General features: G+C 44.7%; 1 protein-coding gene across 5 annotated transcripts in view; it reads left to right on the top strand.

Moving 5' to 3' along the window:
- Positions 1 to 2203: 2203 nt before the first annotated feature.
- The window catches only part of strip1 (striatin interacting protein 1), a 32492-nt gene continuing 11735 nt past the window's right edge, over positions 2204 to 22960 (top strand). The window contains exons 1-11 of one of the 5 annotated variants that reach the window (XM_033042575.1): positions 2207 to 2687; positions 2898 to 3109; positions 4860 to 4929; positions 7083 to 7157; positions 9084 to 9218; positions 11514 to 11634; positions 13478 to 13546; positions 16007 to 16113; positions 19109 to 19236; positions 20468 to 20650; positions 21622 to 21842. In XM_033042575.1, coding sequence (XP_032898466.1) covers positions 2237 to 2687; positions 2898 to 3109; positions 4860 to 4929; positions 7083 to 7157; positions 9084 to 9218; positions 11514 to 11634; positions 13478 to 13546; positions 16007 to 16113; positions 19109 to 19236; positions 20468 to 20650; positions 21622 to 21842 — 1772 coding nt within the window. In that variant the 5' untranslated portion in view covers positions 2207 to 2236. Of the gene's footprint in view, positions 3110 to 4859; positions 4930 to 7082; positions 7158 to 9083; positions 9219 to 11513; positions 11635 to 13477; positions 13547 to 16006; positions 16114 to 19108; positions 19237 to 20467; positions 20651 to 21621; positions 21843 to 22960 lie in introns of all 5 variants that reach the window. The other 4 variants (XM_033042574.1, XM_033042573.1, XM_033042576.1 and 1 more) reach the window with 4 other exon arrangements.

The following is a 22960-nucleotide window of genomic DNA, read 5'->3' on the forward strand; positions in this document are numbered from 1 at the left end:
TTCGCTGACTGGATAGCATGCAACAAAAATGCTTTTCATTGTACATCGGTATACGTGCTAATAATAATAAATTAAAATAAATTCACATTCACAGGTTATAGGAGTAGAATTAGGCCATTTGGCCCATCGAGTCTTTCAATCTGCCACCTAATCCCATTTTCCTGCCTTCTCCCCAGGAAATTTTTTCCCAATGATGGTGGAGTCCAGAACCAGGGGCCACAGTCTAAGAATGAAGGGGAGGCCATTTAAAACTGATATAAGAAAAAACTTTTTCACCCAGAATTGTGAATTTGTGGAATTCTCTGCCACAGAAGGCAGTCGAGGCCAATTCACTGGATGAATTTAAAAGAGCGTTAGATAGAGCTCCAGGGGCTAGCGGAATCAAGGGATATGAGGAGAAGGCAGGCACGGGTTACTGATTGTGGATGATCAGCCATGATCACAATGAATGCCGGTGCAGGCTCGAAAGTCTCAATGGCCTCCTCCTGCACCTATTTTCTATGTTTCTATGTTTTAACCGTTGACACCCGTTCTAATCAAGAATTATACATTTGCCTGCATTAGAACCATACCTTTCAATACCGTGACTATTTCAATGTCTGTCGAAATGTCTCTCAAACATCGTAATTGTATCTGATTCCACCACCACCTCTGGCAGTTTATTCTCCGTGTAAAAGAAAACTTACCTCTTGGAAATGGTAAAAAGAAACAGAACGCTGAACGCAACAGGGAGATGAATCGGGAGGCTTTGGCTTCAATCTTTACTTTTACCTCCTCCATGGAAATGTTTAAACTAGAGACCCTTTATTGTCCTTGATTGAGTGGCAGAAATTTACTTTTGATTTCATGCATCTTGGAGTATGTTTAAGGATATGTTCATTCTATCATGCATCATTGTAAATATTTTGAGACTAGTTACACATTTGTATTATTTTGTAAAATGTTATGATTTTTCAGAGAAGCTGTAATTTATTTCAGGCTCAAATCTGAGGCTTAATATGAACACCATGAAAAGATACAAAGAGCTGTAGTAACTGCGGGTCAGGAAGCATTTCTGTGGAACATGCATAGGTGATATTTCAGGTCGGGACCGTCAAATCAGTCTGAAGAAAAGTCCTGACCTGAAACATCAGCTATCCATATTCTTCAGAGATTCTGCTTGACCTGCTGAGTTGCTTCAGCACTTTGTATCTTGTGGCGTAAACCAGTATCTGTGGTTCCTTGTTGAACACTCTTGATGTACCAGCAGCTGTTCTGGTAATGGGAAGCAAAGCCGGGTTTAATAGCACAGTTTTTAAGTAGAATCCAAAATACAAATTCAAGTGTTGGAAATTTAAAAGAGCAACAGAAATATCTGGAGATATTCAAAAGCGCAGGAGGATGGGGGGTGATCTTATAAAGGTGTATAAAATCATGAGAGGAATAGATCGAGTGGATGCACAAAGTTTCTTGCCCAGAGTAGGGGAATCAAGGACCAGAGGACATAGGTTTAGGTGAAGGGGAAAAGATTTAATAGAAATCTACACAAAGGGTGGTGGGTGTATGGAACAAGCTGACAGAAGAGGTAGTTGAGGCAGGGACTATAACAATATTTAACAGGTACATGGATAGGACAGGTTTGAAGGGATATGGGTCAAACGCAGGCAGATGGGACTGGTGTAGCTGGGACATGTTGGCCGGTGTGGGCACATTGGCCGAAGGGCCTATTTCCATGCTGTAGACAAACATAATTAATCCTTCTGGTGATTGATCTAGCATCAGTGCTGCATGTAAACAGGTTAATCTCGCTGATTTTTACACATATATCATCACAACTCGGCAGCAAGTTCTATTGCAAACGGAGTGCAAGTCTCTAGGGCTAGTATTTGGGCGTGAACATGGAAGGGCCTTTCTGGCGGCCATGTTGGAAAGGTCAGGCCCGGCGTTCGGGGCAGCCTTGTTGGGAAGGTCATACCTATGTCCTGGGCGGCCATATTTGGAAGGTCATTCAAGTGTTCAGTGCGGTCATGGTGGGAGGGTCGGGCCGGCTTCCATAGGAGCCACATTAGGTTGGTCGCGGTGCTGTTCGGGCGGCCATGCTGGGGAGGTCACGCCAGTGCTGTGTTGAAGGCAAAGATCAGGTTGAGGGCGTGGGTGCCGGTCGGTAGGGACGCCATGTCGTGAAGGGCGGTTGCCTGGGTGTTGTGATGATGTCGGCTGACGTCGGGATCTCGCGAGAGGCGGGCGGGCGGCGGCGATGGAGACGGGCGACGGGCCGCAGCCGCTGCCGGGCGGGCCTGGGCCTGGAGCTGGAGCAGGACCGGAGTCGGGAGCAGAACCGGAGTCGGGAGCGGGAGTGGGACCAGGAGCTGGAGCAGGATTGGGGCCAGGAGTAGAACCGGGACCGGGATCAGGCTTGGGGTCAGGAGCAGGACCGGGACCGGGATCAGGCTTGGGGTCAGGAGCAGGACCGGGACCGGGAACAGGCTTGGGGTCAGGAGCAGACCCGGGACCGGGATCAGGCTTGGGGTCAGGAGCAGACCCGGGACCGGGATCAGGCTTGGGGTCAGGAGCAGGACCGGGACCGGGATCAGGCTTGGGGCAAGGATCAGGATTGGGGTCAGGAGCAGGACCGTGGGCGGGATCAGTGTTTGGACCGGGACCGGGATCAGGCTTGGGGCCAGGAGCGGGAGCAGGACCGGGATCAGGCTTGGGGCAAGGATCAGGATTGGGGCCGGGAGCAGGACCGTGGGCGGGATCAGTCTTTGGACCGGGACCGGGATCAGGCTTGGGGTCAGGAGCAGGACCGGGACCGGGATCAGGCTTGGGGCAAGGATCGGGATTGGGGCCGGGAGCAGGACCGTGGGCGGGATCAGGCTTGGGACCGGGATCAGGATTGGGGCCAGGAGCGGGATCAGGATTGGGGCCGGGAGCAGGACCGTGGGCGGGAGCAGGACAGGGGGCAGGGCAAGGACCGGGAGCAGCAGCGGTGCCAGGAGCCGCGGTGGGAGCAGGAACGATGCCCGTGGCCGCAGTCACGCCCCCATGCCCGGCCAACAACAGCTGCGGCAAACCCCGGGCCCTGCCCAAAGGCCGCGAGTTCTTCCGCAACCAGAGGAAGGATTCGGAGGTGAGAGGCGGCGGCAGTCTCGGGACACAGGGCAGGGGAGAGGGCCAAGGCTAGGCCAGCGCTACAGGGTACGGGGCAGAAAGGAGGCCAGGGGCCTACGAGAAGGGAACGGGGCAGGGGAGAGAGCAGGTCAGGGGTACGGGACAGAGGTACAGAACAGCAGAGGAGGGGGCACTGTTGGGAGCACAGGTATGGGAGTGGGGCAGGGGTAAAGGGCATAGGTGATGGGCAGGAGAGGGGTACAAGTCATGGGAGGCCAGGGGTGTAGGACATGAGAGCTGGCACAGGGGAGGTGATGGGCACAGGGCGATGGGGAGGACACACTATGGTCGTGGGTATAGGGCAGGGGAGGAGTGCACAGGAGAAGGGGTTGGTAGCAGGCATGGGCGAAGAGTATGGGGAAGAAGGGTAAGAGGAACAGGAGAGGGGGATACATGGGTGGAGAGGAAAGGGGTATAGGGTAGTGAAGCAGGGGAGGAGCATGGGGGAGGGAGGGCAGGAGATAGAATCAGGAGGGGGTGGGGGCAAGAGGAGTGTGGGACACTGAGTGTGTAATTTGCTTAAGAAGTAATCAGGAAATGAAGTAATCCATGCAAAGATACCACAAAACCAAGTGATGTTCAGGCTTGGGTTGATGTGGCATTTGCAGCCCACAACTGTAAGGCAATTAATACTTTCAACAAGAAAGCCCCGTCATCTACAGTTGATATTCCGTGATCTAACCTGCCACTAACAGCGTGGAAATCAATGTTACTCGGAAGCTGAGACTGATCAGCCACTTTGACCATAACAGCATGTTATGAGGCAGTTATCCAGGATTGAATGATCACTGCCTGACACCACACAATGCTTCCACCATCTACAAGGTACCATATAGGAGCAGATTGAAATACTCTTCATTTGGCTGGATGAGATCAGCTCCAGGAACACCCAGCAACATCCAGGACAAAGTATCATGCGTGCCCAGCCATCGGTTCGCCACCCAAAGCGTTCATTGTCTGCACCACAAACACACAGTGGCTGCAATATGCACTATCTCCAGTGTGTTTGATGATATTGGCTGCATTTTTGGAGGCTGCATCTTCTACAAAACACACTGCAGTTACTAGCCAAGTCTACTTTGACAGCTCCTCCTCAGACCGTGCCTCAGCTTCAGGATCTCTTCCATGGCACCCACCATCTTGATTTGCAAATATAATTGCATGTCAATCTTTCAGTATTGCTAGATTTCTGTAACCAACCCTCGGTCCAGTTCCAAAATGGCATCTATTCACTTTCTCCAGAGATATTGCCTCACCCGCTGAGTTCCTCCAGCACTTCAGGTCTTTTTTTTCCTCACAATATTATTGTTGGATTATCTTCACTAAAAGCACTGAAGCTTCTCAAGAAGAGATGGTTAATCTGCGACCTCTTTCACACACCGGCTGGGCCAGATACACCCACACCTTTGCATTGGTTATACCTTACATTTGGTGTTGTGTGCAAACTTAGAAGTCGCTTTTTATTCCAAAGCTTTGAAACATTTCTGTAAAGACACAAAAAGCTGGAGAACCTCAGCAGGCCAAACAGCATCTCTGGAGAAAAGAAATAGGTGACCTTTCCGGTCGAGACCCTTCTAAAAACGTAAATCATGGACAGTTTCAATAACGTCAGTTCTGCTGTTTCATTTGCACATTGTAAAATGTCTGTGCAGAGCTTGTTTTCTGATATTTCATTGTTTAGTTTTGCTTTCCCTCTTCCTAACCTCCAGGGTTTCTCCGAGACATCTGACCTGGAGTTTGAATATTTCGACAGTGACAAGTGGGCAGCCGAGCTTTCCGGTAAGAACATAAAGTTATTAAATAAATCTATGAGAAGAAAATGTACTCAGATCCAAAAATAGTAAAGTGGCTGTTAGTAGATGTGGAATGGTGATGGATACATAAATGCAACATTGCTTGAGGCACCGAGCTCAACCCCTTGTGGGTTCTTTGGGTTTTTATCCTAAATAGACTGGGTGGAATTATTGCTGCCAGTCTGCAGCAGAAGTTGCTGGCTTTAGCTGTCTTCATAGATCCTTTGCATTGCAGCTGGACATTGAACATACCATACAGTGTTGAAAGGAAGTGTGATTTTTTAAATATATACCAGACCAAGTGCAGATCCGTTGGGTCTGCTCCACCAACGCGCCCGTTCCCTAACCGTAGCCCCCACGGGAGGCGTGGTCCTCCAACTCAAGCTGTTCCCGAATGTAAGATTCCAGCACTCCCCTTGCCACCCTCAGCAGTGCTCTTTTAAAAAAAAATTCCAATTGCACTTATCCTGCGTGTTGCAACAGCAATTCGCCCTCCCCCTGCTAGTCGAGCTATTGTGACGTCATCAGTTAAAGCTGGTAGGTTTGAAATTCAAGGTATTTAAAAAAAATGTAAACTTTAATCAGTAATGTCGAGAAAGAAAGCATAAAATGTTCAGTGAATGTGATCTCTGCCTAGAGGGGGGAAATGTGGATCAGAATATGTAAAAATCTTGTGAAAGTTGGCATTTTAAATGCTTTAATCGCGAATAATATGTCAAATATAGGATGAAATCTTCACTGATGCTGATCACTGCTAGCAGAGCCATTGTGACGCCATCAGTTGAAGCTGGTGGTTTTAATTTCAAAGTTTTTTGACTTTTTTAGACTTAATCAGTAATGAGTCGAGAATAAATCAAGAAAGAAAGCATAAAATGTTCTGATAAGGTGGTCCCAGCCTCGAGGGGAAATATGTCAATCGGAATATGTAAAAATGTTATCGTTACTGTGTTTTTGCGAAGATGTAAAGACAACCACATACACACACACACACACACACACACACACACACACACATATATACACACGTACAAGATCAGACTTTTAATAAGTACAAGATCAGATTTTTAATAAGTATATGCTATGATATTACCAATCAAGCTGGTGAGTTGAGAATAGATTCTCATTACTGTCGCCTATCCGTGTTCTCCAAAGATGTTGCCTGACCTGCGGATTTACTCCAGCACTTTGTATCTTTTGTCATTGCTTTGTTGTTTCATTCGTTGTCTTGGCCAAAGAAGGTGTGAAGGAAAGGAGTTGTCCACATGCAACTCCCATTGGGTTGTGGGAGAAACATGCTCCTAAAACTCCTTGTGTAGGAAGGAACTGCAGATGCTGGTTTACACCGAAGATAAACACAAAGTGCTGGAGTAACTCAGTGGGTCAGGCAACATCTCTGGAGAAAAGGAATAGATGACGTTTCGGGTTGAAACCCTTCATCAGATTAAAACAAAAACTCCTTTTCCTTCCCCCGTCATGTGCTGTTTTTCCATTTCCTTGCTTTATTTGTGCTTTCCCCATTTGCTCTGAGTGGATAAAGATAAGATAGAAACAAAGAAGATGAGGTTACTGGAGACTCAAGAAACTACAGATGCTGCAATCTTGAGTATAAAACAAATTGCTGGAGGAACTCAGCGGGTCAGGCAACACCTGTGACGTGAAATGGATAGACGATGTTTTGGGTCGGGACCCTTCGTCCGACTTATGTTAATATTTTCATAGAAGGAACTAACTTGATTTGTGCAGCTTATATTGAGAGGAAATGTTCGTATGAACTGAGAATGAGAGTGTATGACGAAGAAAAGGAGATGAATAAGTGACTTTGGTATGAAAGGTAGACAGCAAAATTAAAGAAAATAATGGGAGCAAATATCTTTGTTTTTCCAGAAGTGGTTTTGGAAGAACAGTGAGGAGAAATATGGTGAAAAAATTGAAGTGGATTTGATTCTCGAGAAGCGTTAATGTCAGGGAAGCAAAGATGGGTAGACAGGGAAACAATCCATCTCTGGGTGCGTGTGTGTCCCTTCCCACTGCTCTGTCAGCAGCCTTTTTAATGTATTTTGTATGATTGTCATTGATTACATCAATGGTACAAGGTATATTTATTAACACGCCAAAACATTTCTGATACTATTTATCTAGAGTTGTACAGCTACACAGAAGGTCCTGAGCTTCACCTGAACAGAAAATGCTTTGAAGATGAATTCAAGACTCATGGTAATGACATGCATTTTGCCTCTTTGTTGCTTTGTTTACACTGTAGAAGATGATATTGAGATTACATCTCAAATAACTGAGACCCCAAATGCAATGTAATAGCAATCCTGATGATGTTTAATGAGTTTTTATTCAAATAGTTGTGTTATTTCTTAAACTACCATTCAGGAATATGAGATGCAAGGAACTGCAGATGCTGGTTTAATACAAATATATTTTGTACTCTTTCTCCATTTCACATTTGAATATTCCCATTGATGATCAGGCTGGTTTTGTTAATTTGATATTCATTTCTTTCTTACAATACTGACATTTTCTGTTTTCCAGTCCATAATTCTTGCCATTAATTCTTTCTTCATCTCTGGCCTCCACTGTCAAATATGACCAATTTCCTGCACTAACTATTTGCTGCACACAGAGATCTGCTCTAACGCGTGTTTCCATAAACACTATTTGGATATAACACAAGTGATGAATTGGGGAACATTATTTGCATTATTAGGTATAACACAATTTCAATTGGGAACTAGAGAACCACCTAGAAGTTACTTAGGGAATTGACCAGCAGAAATAAAAGCCGTCAAAACAACAGTTGGGGGGAAAAGATTTACCTCCCAATAGATCAGACACTTGTATCTAGGAACACAGTCTGTCGCTTTCACTGTGAGAGGTTATAGAAATTTTCAAGCAATCGCTTCTATAGACAATTATATTAAACAACGTAATTCCCTACCATTAGAATTTGTGGCTTACAGTAACAAAAATAAACTTTTCTATTGAAAAGACCTTTATTTTGAAAATCCAGGTGGGGGAAAAAAGCCTTTGGTTTTGTCAGTCTTAACTGTATAGGCCTAAACTCCCTTCCTTAATGCACACGATTGTCTGTACAACGTGATTTTCTATAACACCAAGTTTATTGCGTATGCAACAGTAGCGATATGGCAGAATTACCTGTATTTAATTCTCAGAACAAAATCAAATAACTTTGTTTCTTCCCTGTCAGTATATTGTCTGGGGCATTTTCATGGTGCCAAAGTTTAGTTTAATTTCATGTGTACTGAGGTACAGTATAAAAGCTTTTTGTCGCGTGCTAACCAGTCAGTGGGAAGACTATACATGATTACAACTGTGCCGTCCACAGTGTACAGATACATGATGAAGGGAATAACGATTAGTGCAAGATGTTCAGTAATGTTCGAGTACAGATAGTCCGAGGGTTTTCAATGAGGTAGATAGTAGCTGAGAACCCATCTCTAATTATTGGTAGAATTGTTTAGTAGCCTGATAACAGCTGGGAGTAAACTGTCTCCGAATCCAGAGGTACGTGTTTTCACACTTCTGTGTCTCTTGCCTGATGAGAGAGGGGAACAGAGGGTGTGACCAGGGGGTGCGACGTACACAATTATACTGGTGGCCTTCCCAAAGCAGCGTGAAGTGTAGATGGAGTCAATGGAAGGGAGGTTGGTTTGCATGATGGTCTGGGGTGCTTTCACAATTCTCTGCAATTTCTTGCCGTCTTGGATGGAGCTATTCCCAAACCATGCTGTGATGCACCCCGATAGAAGGTGAAATGGGCGTCTTGTGTCGGTGCCTGTGGCTCTCTGCTAATCTTACTGTAACATCCTTGCTAATCCAGAATCTGTCAATCTGTGCCTTAAATACCCAATGGCTTCACAGCAGTCTATGGCAAAGAGTTCCACAGATTCATCACAAATCAGTAGGTATACTACTCCAGCAGATATAAAGAAGTCCCAACCCGAAAAGACACCAATCCATGTTCTCCATGGATGCTGCCTGACCCATTGGGTTACTCCAGCACTTTGTCTTTTTGGTAAACCAGCATGTACAGTTCCTTATTTCTACTATTTGCTTGTTTTCATTGTTTATTGTGATTGATGAAATGCATGCTAATGATTTCCTGCACAGTAAAGGACAAGAAATGGACAGAAGTGGACATCTCAGAGCACCAGGCCCACGCCATGCGATTGCTGGATGGCCTGGAAGTAACTGCCAGGGAGAAGAGACTGAAAGTGGCTCGTGCCATCCTGTACATGGCACAAGGTAACATCTTCCACTGATCCGGCAGTAAACCTGAGTGATTAACATAGTAACATAGAAGCATAGAAAATAGGTGCAGGAGTAGGCCATTCGGCCCTTCGAGCCTGCACCGCCATTCAATACGATCATGGCTGATCATCCAACTCAGTATTCTGTACCTGCCTTCTCTCCATACCCCCTGATCCCTTTAGCCACAAGGGCCACATCTAACTCCCTCTTAAATATAGCTAATGAATTGGCCTCAACTACCTTCTGTGGCAGAGAGTTCCAGAGATTCACCACTCTCTGTGTGAAAAATGTTATTCTCATTTCGGTCCCAAAGGATTTCCCCTTTATCCTTAAACTGTGACCCCCTTGTCCTGGACTTCCCCAACTTCGGGAACAATCTTCCTGCATCTAGCCTGTCCAATCCCTTAAGAATTTTGTAAGTTTCTATAAGATCCCCCCTCAATCTGCTAAATTCCAGCGAGTACAAGCCGAGTCTATCCAGTCTTTCGTCATATGAAAGTCCTGACATCCCAGGAATCAGTCTGGTGAACCTTCTCTGTACTCCCTCTATGGCAAGAATGTCTTTCCTCAGATTTGGAGACCAAAACTGTACGCAATACTCCAGGTGTGGTCTCACCAAGACCCTGTACAACTGCAGTAGAACCTCCCTGCTCCTACACCCAGGTCTCGTTGCATCTCCCCTTTTCCTAATCGGCCACCATTTAGATAATAGTCTACTTTCCTGTTTTTGCCACCAAAGTGGATAACCTCACATTTATCCACATTATACTGCATCTGCCATGCATTTGCCCACTCACCCAGCCTATCCAGGTCACCTTGCAGCCTCCTAGCATCTTCTTCACAGCTAACACTGCCCCCCAGCTTTGTGTCATTCGCAAACTTGGAGATGTTGCATTCAATTCCCTCATCCAAATCATTAATATATATTGTAAATAGCTGGGGTCCCAGCACTGAGCCTTGTGGTACCCCACTAGTCACTGCCTGCCATTCTGAAAAGGACCCGTTTACTCCTACTCTTTGCATTAAGGTGCATGGATGATTATTTTGCAGCCAAGCCTGCTGATGATACAATGGTGAGATGGAAGTAATGAAGATGGGGAATATATAGGTTAAACTAAGTGGCAAATGAGGTGTAATTTGGGGAAATATGAGGCTGTCCAAAAGAATAGAAATTGTGTCAATGGAGAGAGAATAGAAATTGTGTAAATGGAGATTACACAACAACTACCCCCACCCCACCTCCAAAAATTACCCTCCAAAATATTGCCATAGAAAATAGGTGCAGGAGTAGGCCATTCGGCCCTTCGAGCCTGCACGTGAAGTGAATTCAATATGATCATGGCTGATCATCCAACTCAGTATCCTGTACCTGCCTTCTCTCCATACCCCCTGATCCCTTTAGCCACAAGGGCCACATCTAACTCCCTCTTAAATATAGCCAATGAACTGGCCTCAACTACCTTCTGTGGCAGAGAATTCCTGAGATTCACCACTCTCTGTGTGAAAACTGTTTTTCTCATCTCGGTCCTAAAAGATATCCCCCTTATCCTTAAAGTGTGACCCCTTGTTCTGGACTTCCCCAACATCGGGAACAATCTTCCTGCATCTAGCCTTAAGAATTTTGTAAGTTTCTATAAGATCCCCCCTCAATCTTCTAAATTCTAGCGAGTACAAACCGAGTCTATCCAGTCTTTCTTCATATGAAAGTCCTGACATCCCAGGAATCAGTCTGGTGAACCTTCTCTGTACTCCCTCTATGGAAAGAATGTCTTTCCTCAGATTAGGAGACCAAAACTGTACGCAATACTCCAGGTGTGGTCTCACCAAGACCCTGTACAACTGCAGTAGAACCTCCCTGCTCCTATACTCAAATCCTTTTGCTGTGAATGCTAACATACCATTCGCCTTCTTCACAGCCTGCTGCACCTGCATGCCTACTTTTAATGACTGGTGTACCATGACACCCAGGTCTCGTTGCGTCTCCACCTTTCCTAATCGGCCACCATTCAGATAATAGTCTACTTTCCTGTTTTTGCCACCAAAGTGGATAACCTCACATTTATCCACATTATACTGCATCTGCCATGCATTTGCCCACTCACCCAGCCTATCCAAGTCACCTTGCAGCCTCTTAGTATCCTCCACACAGCTAACACTGCCCCCCAGCTTCGTGTCATCAAGCCATGAGGTGCTTGTATCATTATCAATGTTAAATTGCTATATAAATATGATATTGTGGAGGAACAAACATAAAGTGGGTTGGATGTGACCCTGTATGTTTGTGTGCAGGTACCTTTGGTGAATGTAACTCGGAGGGAGAGGTGCAGCAGTGGATGAGGTACAACGTGTTCTTACTGCTGGAGGTCGGCACCTTCACTGCACTAGTGGAGCTCCTCAGCATGGAGATCGAGTGAGTGCCAAACACACACATGCACAAAGTGGCTGTTACACAGAGCATTATAACGCAATGAAATAATTGGCAGATCGCTCTCTTAATAGTTGCTTGAGTTTCAAGCAGCTCTTTGTTTTTTTTTAATCGATTTAGGATGAACTATGAGGAGAAATGTGGGGTAATATTCATTGATTAGTCAGCTGTATCCAGTCACTAGCATAGACCCGATTGATTAAATGGCCTCCTCTGTGCTAGGTGATTGCATGCTCTTTAAAACTGACTGGGGAAACTTATAATCTTGCGCCATTGACAGGCTGAAAATCATAATATTAACATACTATGTTAAGCTCTTGCAGCGTAGAAACTTTGGAAGAAATTTGACCTGCTTGTGTATAAAATCATGAGAGGAATAGATCGGGTAGACGTACAGAGTCTCTTGCCCAGAGCAGGTGAATCGAGGACCACGGGACAGGTTTATGGTGAAGGGGAAAAGATTTAATAGGAATCTGAGGGGTAACCTTTTCACACAAAGGATGGTGGGTGTATGGAACAAGCTGCCAGAGGAGGTAGTTGTCGGACTATCCCAACATTTAAGAAACAGACAGATTCATGGATAGAGCAGGTTTGGAAGGATATGGACAAAACGCAGGCAGGTGGGACTATAGCTGGGACATGTAGCCCATTGTGGGCAAGTTGGGCCGAAGGTCCTGTTTCCACACTACATCACTGACTCAATGCCCTTAGGGAGTGCAAGGTTGGCAGAATGGCCTCACTGGGTGCCCAATGCGTGCCCTGGGTGAGAGAAACGTGTTGGACTTTAAATGCTGCAGTGATGAGGCTGACATTCTGTCCATCAATAGACTGCAGGAGGGTGGAAGGTCAATCAGTTCCTTTGCTGGAGTGATCAGGGGAGTAGGAGTTTGAGTGATTGCAAAATACTGCCCAAGAAAGCCTCTCCTAGCCCACAATGTCCAATCAAAACAAAAAAAATCTTCGATGTTGTATGGTTGGTCTTCATTGCTTCTGTGAGGACTATTGGTTACTCTGTTCAACATCTGATATCATGGTTCAGTATTTATACAGCCAAATTGTGTGGCAAATGGAATTGAGTGTCGCAGAGATCAAGTTTATAGGGAACTTAGAGCAAAACACAAAGTGCTGGGGGAACTCAGCGGGCCAGGCAGCATCTGTTGAGGGAATGGGCAGACATTTTGGGTCGGGACTCTTCAACCCAACCCGAAGCATTGCCTGTCCATTCCCTCCACGTATGTTGCTTGACCCACTGAGTTCCCCCAGCTCAAGATTACACCACCTGCAGTTTTTTGTGCCTCCATTATAGAGAACTTAATTTGTTACAATGTGGAAGGATTAGAAAATGAGTCAGGAATTTATGTTGCCAGTATTAACACCTACAATAACGATCACCCCGGTTATTATAGTCTAAAGAAGGGTCTTGACCCGAAATGTCACCCATTCCTTCTATCCAGAGAAGCTGCCTGTCCCGCTGAGTTACTCAAGCACTTTGTGTCTTTCTTCGGTGTAAATCAGCATATGCAGTTCCTTCCTACACATAGTTGAGGAGTGCTTGATTTTAAAGCTACAAGGCATATTTAATATCTTTGAAACATCCTGTTGTGGTTCACTATACATCGGTGATTGAATCCAAGGTCATCTGCTGTGCAATTGTTTTTGCCTTTTGTTTAGGCCATCGATGCACCTGCATTTGCTTTGTAGTTCCACTGCTCACAGTGCTTCTAACAGCTATGAACATTTTGTAATTGTGATGAATATTTGATGTTTTGAAAGATCTGTGTGCAGGTGATGGTGTTCACAATATTAACCTTATGGTTTTATCTTTCAGCAACAGTGCTGCATGTAGTAATGCTGTGAGGAAGCCAGCAATCTCTCTTGCTGACAGTACAGATCTCAGGTAGGTCAATGTAAAATAGAATATTTATTACATTCATTTGGCAAGATTGCCTCTTTTTCCATATTATCCCAAAGGCTACTTTTGTGTACAGTATTTCTTTGTATCAGTCCTAAATCCGAGCATTGCTGACTGCCGTCTCTCCCTCCGATTGTCATGATTTCACTTGAATAAATATTCTGAATTTCACCTTTTGATTTCATTCATAATATTTTATCGCTCTGCTGAACCTTCTCTTTGATCCTTTTGCCTGGTGAAAAAAACTGAGCTCCTCTGATCTTCCATCCAGTTCACCCGTCTTGCACTAGGAGCAGACCGGTGGCTATTTTCTGCTGCCTGCATTGCTCTGTCTTCCTAATTACTCAATGACCGGAACTAATGTGTGTTTAGTATGTGGTGAGCGGAACACAATATAATGTCTGCTTCATGCCTTATCCTTATCTTCCCTTTGCACACTTAACCAGAAGTATTGAATGCCATCAACTCATAGCCAACTTTGGCATTGGTTTATTATTGTCACATATACCGAGGGGCACTGAAGATCCATGTTTGCCTGATACCCGATCAAATCATACCATTCATGAGTACAATCAAGCCATACACAGCTGCAACAGGTAGTGCAAAGAGTGCAGAATATGCATTTCAGCACTATGGCGTAATGCCACAAAAAAAAGCTGGGACGACATTCTTGGCCGACAGGAGGATCGTTGAGTTGTCTGATAAAAGCGGGGAAGAAGCTGTTCCCGACTCTTTCCAGCTTTTGTATCCTATGCCGAAGGGAGAGGAAATACCCAGCGTGTACAGTGCCCTCCATAATGTTTGGGCCAAATACTCGTCATTTATTTATTTGCCTCTGTACTCCACAATTTGAGATTTGTAATAGAAAAAATCACATGTGTTTAAAGTGCATATTGTCAGATTTTATTAAAGGGTATTTTTATACATCTTGGTTTCACCATGTAGAAATTACAGCTGTATTTATACATAGTCACCCCATTTCAGGGCACCATTATGTTTGGGACACATGCCTTCACAGGTGTTTGTAGTTGCTCGGGTGTGTTTAATTGCCTCCATAATGCAGGTATAAGAGAGCTCTCAGCACCTAGTCCTTCCTCTGGTCTTTCCATCACCTTTGGAAACTTTTATTGCTGTTTATCAACATGAGGACCAAAATTGTGCCAATGAAAGTTAAGGAAGCCATTATGAGACTGAGAAACAAGAATAAAACTGTTAGATACATCAGCCAAACCACAGGCTTACCAAAATCAACTGTTTGGAATATCATTAAGAAGAAAGAGAGTTCTGGTGAGCTTACTAATCGCAAAGGGACTGGAAGGAAGACCTCCATAGCTGATGACGGAAGAATTGTCTCTATAATAAAGAAAAATCCCCAAACACCTGTCCGACAGATCAGAAACACTCTTCAGGAGTCAGGTGTGGATTTGTCAATGACCACTGTCCGCAGAAGACTTCATGAACAGAAATACAAAGGCTACACTGCCAGATGCAAACCAATGGTTTGCTGCAAAAATAGGATGGCTTGGTTACAGTTTGCCAAGAAGTACTTAAGAGCAACCACAGTTCTGGAAATAGGTCTTGTGGACAGATTAGACGAAGATTAATATGTCCAAACATTATTGAGGGCACTGTAAATGGTTCTTGATTATGTTTGCTGCTTTGCTGAGGCAGAGCGAAGTGCTGGTGGTTTCCGCAGGCGGGGGAGGCTGGTCTGTTTGATGGACTGGGCTATAACCGCAACTGTAATTTCATGGGCAGAGCTGTTGAAAAATCAAACTGTGATGCAACCTGATAGGATGCTTTGTGTGGTGCATCTCTTGAAGCTGCTAGTAAGAGTTGTTGGGAAATGGCGTGCTTCCTTAGTCTCCTGGGGAAGTAGAGATGTCGGTGTGCTCTTTTGGCCATGGGTTCAATGTGGTTAGATCAGGTCAGATTGTTGGTAATATTTATAGCTAAGATCTTGAAGCTCTTAACCATTTCCTCTTCAGCACCATTGATGCTGATTGAGTCGCGTGTACCACCATTTTTCTTAAATTCAATAACTAGCTTCTGCATCTTGCTGACATAGTTTTCATGCTCTTAATTTGCCTGATGTGGATTTTACCAAATTCTAAATTGATTGTATAAATTGCCCAGGTGATTGAGATGTTTATACCCATACCTGTGCAATTAGCTCCTGCTTGGAGTTGTCAGGTCAAAGAAGATAATGCAGAGCCATCATTAAAGCTTGTGTGATAGGGTAGGGACGATCTTTAAAGCCATCAACAATGGTGGGTGTAGAGGCAAATACAGTACCACTAGGCTTTATCAAGACTGAAATGAAGAGTCAATAAAGGAAACTAAACTACACTCTGTTCCTGGCAGTTCTGTACCAAGAGTCCAGGAAAGGTTAAACAGTAGGTATTCATTAATGATGTTTCCTAATTTGTGCATTTTGTTTTTCAGAGTGCTCCTGAACATTATGTGCCTGATGGTGGAAACAATCCGCCAGGAAACAGATGAGGATAATGCAGAATGGAGGGTAATGCGGGAGACCTTCAGAACAGATCTAGGTTTGGAAATAGATTCTGTCTGATTAATGGACATTTTTAAGCAGAAATATATGCATTTAAAAAAATAGAAAAAAACATAATTCAGTGACCTGCTTTGACAGAGCTTCAGATCTAATGCCCTAATTCCTGCTTTGAACTCTTCCCAAGCCCTCTTTTCCATCAACCACACTGCTCTGCAAACTCCTCTAGCTCACCATCCACACTTCAACTCTGGCCCATTGTGTGGCCCCATTTTGAATTGCTCTAACTTTTTGGAATCCTAGAATTACATCTCTACTCTTCTTCACCCCCTAACTTTTTTCTAAACCCCAACCCCTGTCACCATGCTTTCTGTTATATTTCCTATTACATCTTTCTCCAGTGACACAAAATTATCAAGTTTCTGTTTTGATAAGTCTTGTGATTTTCACTGAATGAGTGGATAGACTAATATCCTCCCTCAGGATAAGGCATTAAACAATGAGGCATCTTCCAGGTATTATATCAAAGAATTACGTAGCATTTAGTGATCAATTGAGAGATAAAGGTCATAAGGAATAGGAGTAGAATTAGGCCATTCGGCCCATGGTCTACTCCGCCATTCAATCATGGCTGATCTATCTCCCTTCTAACTCCATTCTCCTGCCTTTTCCCCATAACCTCTGATACCCGTACTAATCAAAAATCTATGTAGGAAAGAACTGCAGATGCTGGTTTAAATTGAAGGTAGATGGGGGGAATGGGCGGGACAGAGATAGAATGTAGTGGGAGAACTGGGAAGGGGGAGGGGATGGAAAGAGAGGGAAAGCCAGGGCTATTAGAAGTTAGAGAAGTCAATGTTCATACCGCTGGGGTGTAAACTACCCAAGCAAAATATGAGGTGCGGTTCCTCCAATTTGCACTGGACCTCACTCTGACAATGGAGGACAGAAAGGTCCGATTTTGAATGGGAGGGGGAGTTAAAGTGCTGAGCAACCGGGAGATGGGGTAGGTTAAGGTGGACTGAGCAGAGGTGTTCAGCGAAATGTTCGCCGAGCCTGCGCTTGGTCTCGCCGATGTACCGAAGTTGACACCTGGAACAGCGGATACAGTAGATGAGGTTGGAGGAGGTGCAAGTGAACCTCTGCCTCACCTGAAAAGACTGTCGGGGAAACTCTTCACTGACTTCCGTTTTCCAGGCCCCACTCCCTCATCTTTACCATGGATGTTCAGTCACTCTACACCTCCATCCCCCACCAGGAAGGTCTTAAAGCTCTCCGTTTCTTTCTCGACTGCAGAACCAGCCAATTTCCGTCTACTAATGTTCTCCTCCGCCTAGCAGAACTGGTCCTTACCCTCAACAACTTCTCCTTCGAATCCTCCCACTTCCTCCAAATCCAAGGCGTAGCTATGGGCACTCGCATGAGCCCCAGTTATGCCTGCCTCTTTGTAGAGTTCGTCGGACAATCACTGGTCCAGGCGTACACTGGCCCTATCCCCGAATTCTACCTCCGCTACATTGACAACTACATCGGTGCTGCCTCCTGCACCCATCCAGAACTCAATGACTTCATCAACTTCGCGACTAATTTCCATCCTGCACTCAAATTCACTTGGACCATCTCCTACCGTTTCTGGATCTTACCGTCTCCATCACAGGAGACAGACTATTGACTGACATCTACTGAAACCTACTGATTCCCATAGCTATCGAATAGGGTGGGAACATTTCTTCCCACTCTACTTCCTGTAAAGACTCTATCCCGTACTCCCAATTCCTCCATCCATGCCGCATCTGCACCCAGGATGAGGTTTTCCATACCAGATCATCGGAGATGTCCTCATTCTTTAGGAAATGGGGGTTCCCCTCTTCCATTATAAATGAGGCTCTCACTAGGATCTCCTTGATATCCCACAGCTCTGCTCTTACTCCCCCTCCCCCCATTTGCAACAAGGACAGAATTCCACTTGTCCTCACCTTCCACACCATCAGCCGTAATCCTCCAACACTTTCGCCACCTCCACAGGATCCCACTAATGGCAACATCTACTCATCTCCACCCCTTTCTGCTTTCAGCAGAGACCGCTCCCTCCGCAACTCCCTGGGAAACTCGTCCATTCCCACCCAAAGCACCCCCCTCCCCAGGTACTTTCCCCTGCAATCGCAGGAGATGCAATACCTGTCCCTTTACCTCCCCCCTCGACTCCATCCAAGGACCCAGACAGTCTTTTCAGGTGAGGCAGAGGTTCTCTTGCACCTCCTCCAACCTCATCTACTGTATCCACTGTTCCAGGTGTCAACTTCTGTACATCGGCGAGACCAAGCACAGACTCGTCATTCATTTCGCTGAACACCTCCGCTCAGTCCGCCTTAACCTACCTGATCTCCCGGTTGCTCAGCACTTTAACTTCCCCTCCCATTCCCAATCTGACCTTTCTGTCTTAATCCTCCTCCAATGTCAGAGTAAGGCCCAGCACAAATTGGAGGAACAGCAACTCATATTTTGCTTGGGTAGCTTACACCCCAGCGGTATGAACATTGACTGCTCTAACTTCAAATAATCCTTGCTTTTTCTCTCTCTGCATTCCCTCCCCTTCCCAGTTCTCCTTCCCAGGTCTTGTTGCTTTTATTGTCACATGTACCAAGTAAGGTACAGTGATTAGCGAATACGAATAAAAAAACAACAAGACACACAAATACATAAAAGTTAACATAAACATCGACCACAGCGGATTCCCCACATTCCTCACTGATGGCAGGCAAAAAGGTCCAAACTTCTTCCTCTTTATTTCTCCCGCAGTCGGGGCAGTCGAACCATCCGTCGGGGCGATCAAATCTCCCGCAGCCGGCGCTCGAAGGTCGGGGCGATCATAAAACATAAAGTTCACTGAGTTACTTTAATAAATCTTCTCAAAAATATTTTGATTATAGATTACAAATTTGCTGTTTACCCCACTAATCCGTACCTGAATTAAAACAAAATCTCCCTTAAACGTATACCCTTACATGTACAGAATGTGGCCGTTTTCTTTATAGGTGTATCCTTGTACAACAACGAGCCATTTTCAGTCATGCTGTTCGGAATGGTGACCAAGTTCTGCAGTGGCCACGCACCCCACTTCCCCATGAAGAAGGTTCTATTGCTGCTTTGGAAAACTGTCTTGGTAAGTATAACAAAATTACAATATAGGTGAAAGCAACTGCAGATGCTGGTATATACCAAAATAGACACAAATGCTGGCGTAACTCAGCGGGTCGGGCAGTATATAATTTGGGTAACGCTATTTTGAATTGTGCGTATTCAGTAAAGAGGCTGTTTCACCTAATTCGGTAAAATTATCCAATCCTAATGTTCTGTAAGCCAGGCTGTTCTGTGAAGTCAGTGAAAGATCCTGGTGTTTTCCTTGGTTTGTGTTGAGTTGGTTGTATGAACTTTGAAAGTATAATTTAGACCTCAGCATCATGGGCTAAATACTGATATACTGGCATAATTACTGGAGTAACTGGATTAGGCGGCATCTCTGGAGAACGTGGATAGGTGAAGCTTCAGGTCAGGGTTCTTCTTCTGAACCATCTCCTTGATATATTAGTAATTAGTTTCCAGTTGCTGTCCAGTAATTCTAATGGATAGGTTTTCGACAAGTAGGTATTGAACAGGGTAGGCTGTAGTTTAGCTTTATTATTGTCACGTGTACCGAGGTACACTGAGAAGCTTTGTTTTGCATGCTATCCAATGAGATCAGATTTACTATACATAAATACAATTAAGTCAAACTCAACTGCAATAGGGGAAGATACAGAACGCACTATATAGTCATCAGCATCAGTTCCATAGACGGTCCAATGTCCATAATGCGGTGGAGGTAAATTGGACGGAACCCTCGCTTATGGAAGGACCGTTCAGGGGCCTGATAACAGAGGGGAAGAAGCTGTTCCTGAGTTTGGTGGTGTGCTCTTTCAAATCTTTGTACCTTCTGCCAGATGGTAGAAGGGAGAAGAAGGAATGGCCAGGGTGGGACATGTCTTTGATTATGTTGGCTGCTTTTCTGAGGCAGCGTGAAGTGTAGATGGAGTAAATGATGAGATGTCTGGTCTGAATTGGTGCTTTGCAAAGTTGAATATCCTGTTCACTCACATGATGAACATTTGAATGCAGTTTAATTTGACTAACTTGTATGGATTATTAAAATACTCCAAAATTACATTATCTCAACTGTCCAGGTTAGTTGAACTATTATAATGAGACTAGAACCTGCAGATGCTGGAAATCTTGAGCAGAAAGTGCTGGAAGATCTCTGCAGGGCAGGCAGCATATGTGGAGGGAAATGGACCGATGATGCTTCAGGCCGAGATCGGATAACTGTTTGAGATCTCTTTATTTAACTTTTTAACCAGTTATCCTTGGGAGGCTTTGAAGACTTGCAAGTTCTTAAAGTGAAGAAGCGTGAAGCACTTGGTCTCCCACCACTTCCTGAAGACAGCATCAAGGTTATCCGTAACATGAGAGCTGCCTCACCCCCGGCGTCGGCCTCTGACCTGATAGAGCAGCAGCAGAAGCGAGCCCGCAGAGAGCACAAGGTGAGGTCCATGTACATTCATCCACCCACTTATAATGCAACTGTTGACGTACCAGTAAATTAGTGTTGTCTCAGCCTATCATTGAGTTTGCAATCTAGTTAACTGATCTGCATCAGGATTTAATCAAGATGGTAAGTAAGGGGTGTGCACATGGAAAATTGTTATAAGGAAAGGATGGACAAGCTTTTCTCGGGGGAGCGTCGGTGGCTGAAGGGATACCTCATAGAAGTATATAAAATTATGAGAGTCATAGATAGAGTAAATAGTCAGAGCCTTTTTTCCAGGGTGGAAATGTCAAAAACTAGTGGACATAGTTTTCAGGTGAAAGGAGAATGTTTTAAAGGAGATGTGTGGGCATGTTCTTTGCGCAGGGTGGTGTGTGTATGGAGCAGGCTGCCAGAGCTGGTGGTGATGCCAGATATGATAGTGGTGTTTAAAATACTTTTGGATAGGCACACGAATAGGCAGGGGGATAGAGGGATTTGGATCACAGGCAGAGAGAGGACATGAATTTAGCTTGGCATCATGTTTGCCATGATATGAGCCATAGGACCTGTTCCTGTGCTGTACATTTCTGCATTTTATGTTCTGTGTACGTTCTCATATTTAATTATCAGAAGATTGTGGGAGGATCGTTTTGGTAATTCCGTTTTCTAGTCACTTGCCATTTAATAAAACAAGATTTATGATTTCTCTTCAGCAAAACTCATCACAATTCATCACAATCGTGCTCTGATAGTCTAGTGTCCTGTTAGTCTTTAATAGATGAAAGAGAGGTGTATTTCAAGACTAGATGTAAGGAGATCTGCTCTTTGCAAGCATGTGCCGATCACATTCAGAAGGAACATAGGCTTGTTGTCAGGGAGGATCGTTCAAAAATACTAGGAGAAATATAGATACAGAAAATTAAATTGTTTGGTGCAAATCGATTATTTTTCTTGAAAGATCATTTGTTGCATTTCCAAATACAGGCTCTTATGAAGCAAGATAATTTGGATGCTTACAATGAGAAAGACCCGTATAAAACAGAAGATCCCCGTGAGGAGGATGACGAGAATGACGATAACGATAATTCGCTTGAAACAGAAACATTTCCTTTGGAAAGGGACGATGTTTTGCCGCCACCAATTCATCACCCGACCTGTGAGCGTTTATCACTGCCCAAGGGATTGCCTTGGGCCCCTAAAGTGAGGTGAGGAGTTAGTCATAGAGTCATACAGCACGGAAACAGACCCTTCTGCCCAATGTGCCCGTGTCATCCAAGATGCCCCATCAATGCCAGTCCAACTGCATGCGTTTGGCCCCTTTTGTCCATTAAGAAATAATCTTTCCTATCCATGTACCTGTTCTAAGTCTTTTAAATGTTATTATAGTACATGCCTCAACCACCTCTGGCAGCTTGTTCCATACACCCACCACCTTCTATGTGGAAAAGTTGCCCCTCGAGTTACCATTAAATCTTTTCCCTCTCAACTTAGTCCCTGTTAGTCGTGCGCTAAGTGGGCCTGCCTATTTATTTTGTTTTCATGTCTGGATCATTATACTTTCCACGTAAAAGTATGATATATTGCCAAAATATAACTTGGCATTTGTTTCCTCTTTGTTGCTGGTTGCAATGGTTCTCCCTCAGCCTACCATGGTCACTGTCAGGAGTTTCCCCTTCTGCACTTGGCCAGGCTGTGATGTTCCTGTCATTAATTTCCCTCCAATGCAGTGAACACGGATGATGACCGTCGAAACTCTAGCCTGCTGGTTGACGGGTTATTCGCCTGTAAAAATAATGTTCCTGCCCTTGACAATCCGCACTGCTTTCAGCATTTTCTGTTTGGGTTCAGAGTTCCAACATTGTAAGACCCTAAGGAGCAGAATTAGTCCATTCGGCTCATCAAATCTGCGCCACCATCTGATTATGGCTAATCTATTTCCCCCTCTCAACCCCGTTCTCCTGCCTTCTCCCCCATAATCTTTTGCACCCTTACTAATCAAGAACCTATCAATCTCTGCTTTAAAAATACCCAATGACTTGGCCTCCACAGCCTTCTGTGGCAATAAATTATAGACTCTTTGCCCTCTGGCTAGAGAAATTCCTCCTCATCTCCATTCTAAAGGCATGTCCTTTTATTCTGAAGGGCCTGTCCCACTTGGTGATTTTTTTTCGGCGTCTGCCAGCGTCATTGACTGACGTATCAGGGTCGCCGATAGATTTTGAACATTTCAAAATCCAGCGGCGACAAAAAAAATGTTGCGACACTTGAGGAGGCGCCATGCATCAATACGTCATCACGCTGCGACTTTTTCGGTGACCTGATA

Source organism: Amblyraja radiata, chromosome 24 (genome assembly GCF_010909765.2).
Source record: "Amblyraja radiata isolate CabotCenter1 chromosome 24, sAmbRad1.1.pri, whole genome shotgun sequence".
Taxonomy (NCBI): Eukaryota; Metazoa; Chordata; class Chondrichthyes; order Rajiformes; family Rajidae; genus Amblyraja; species Amblyraja radiata.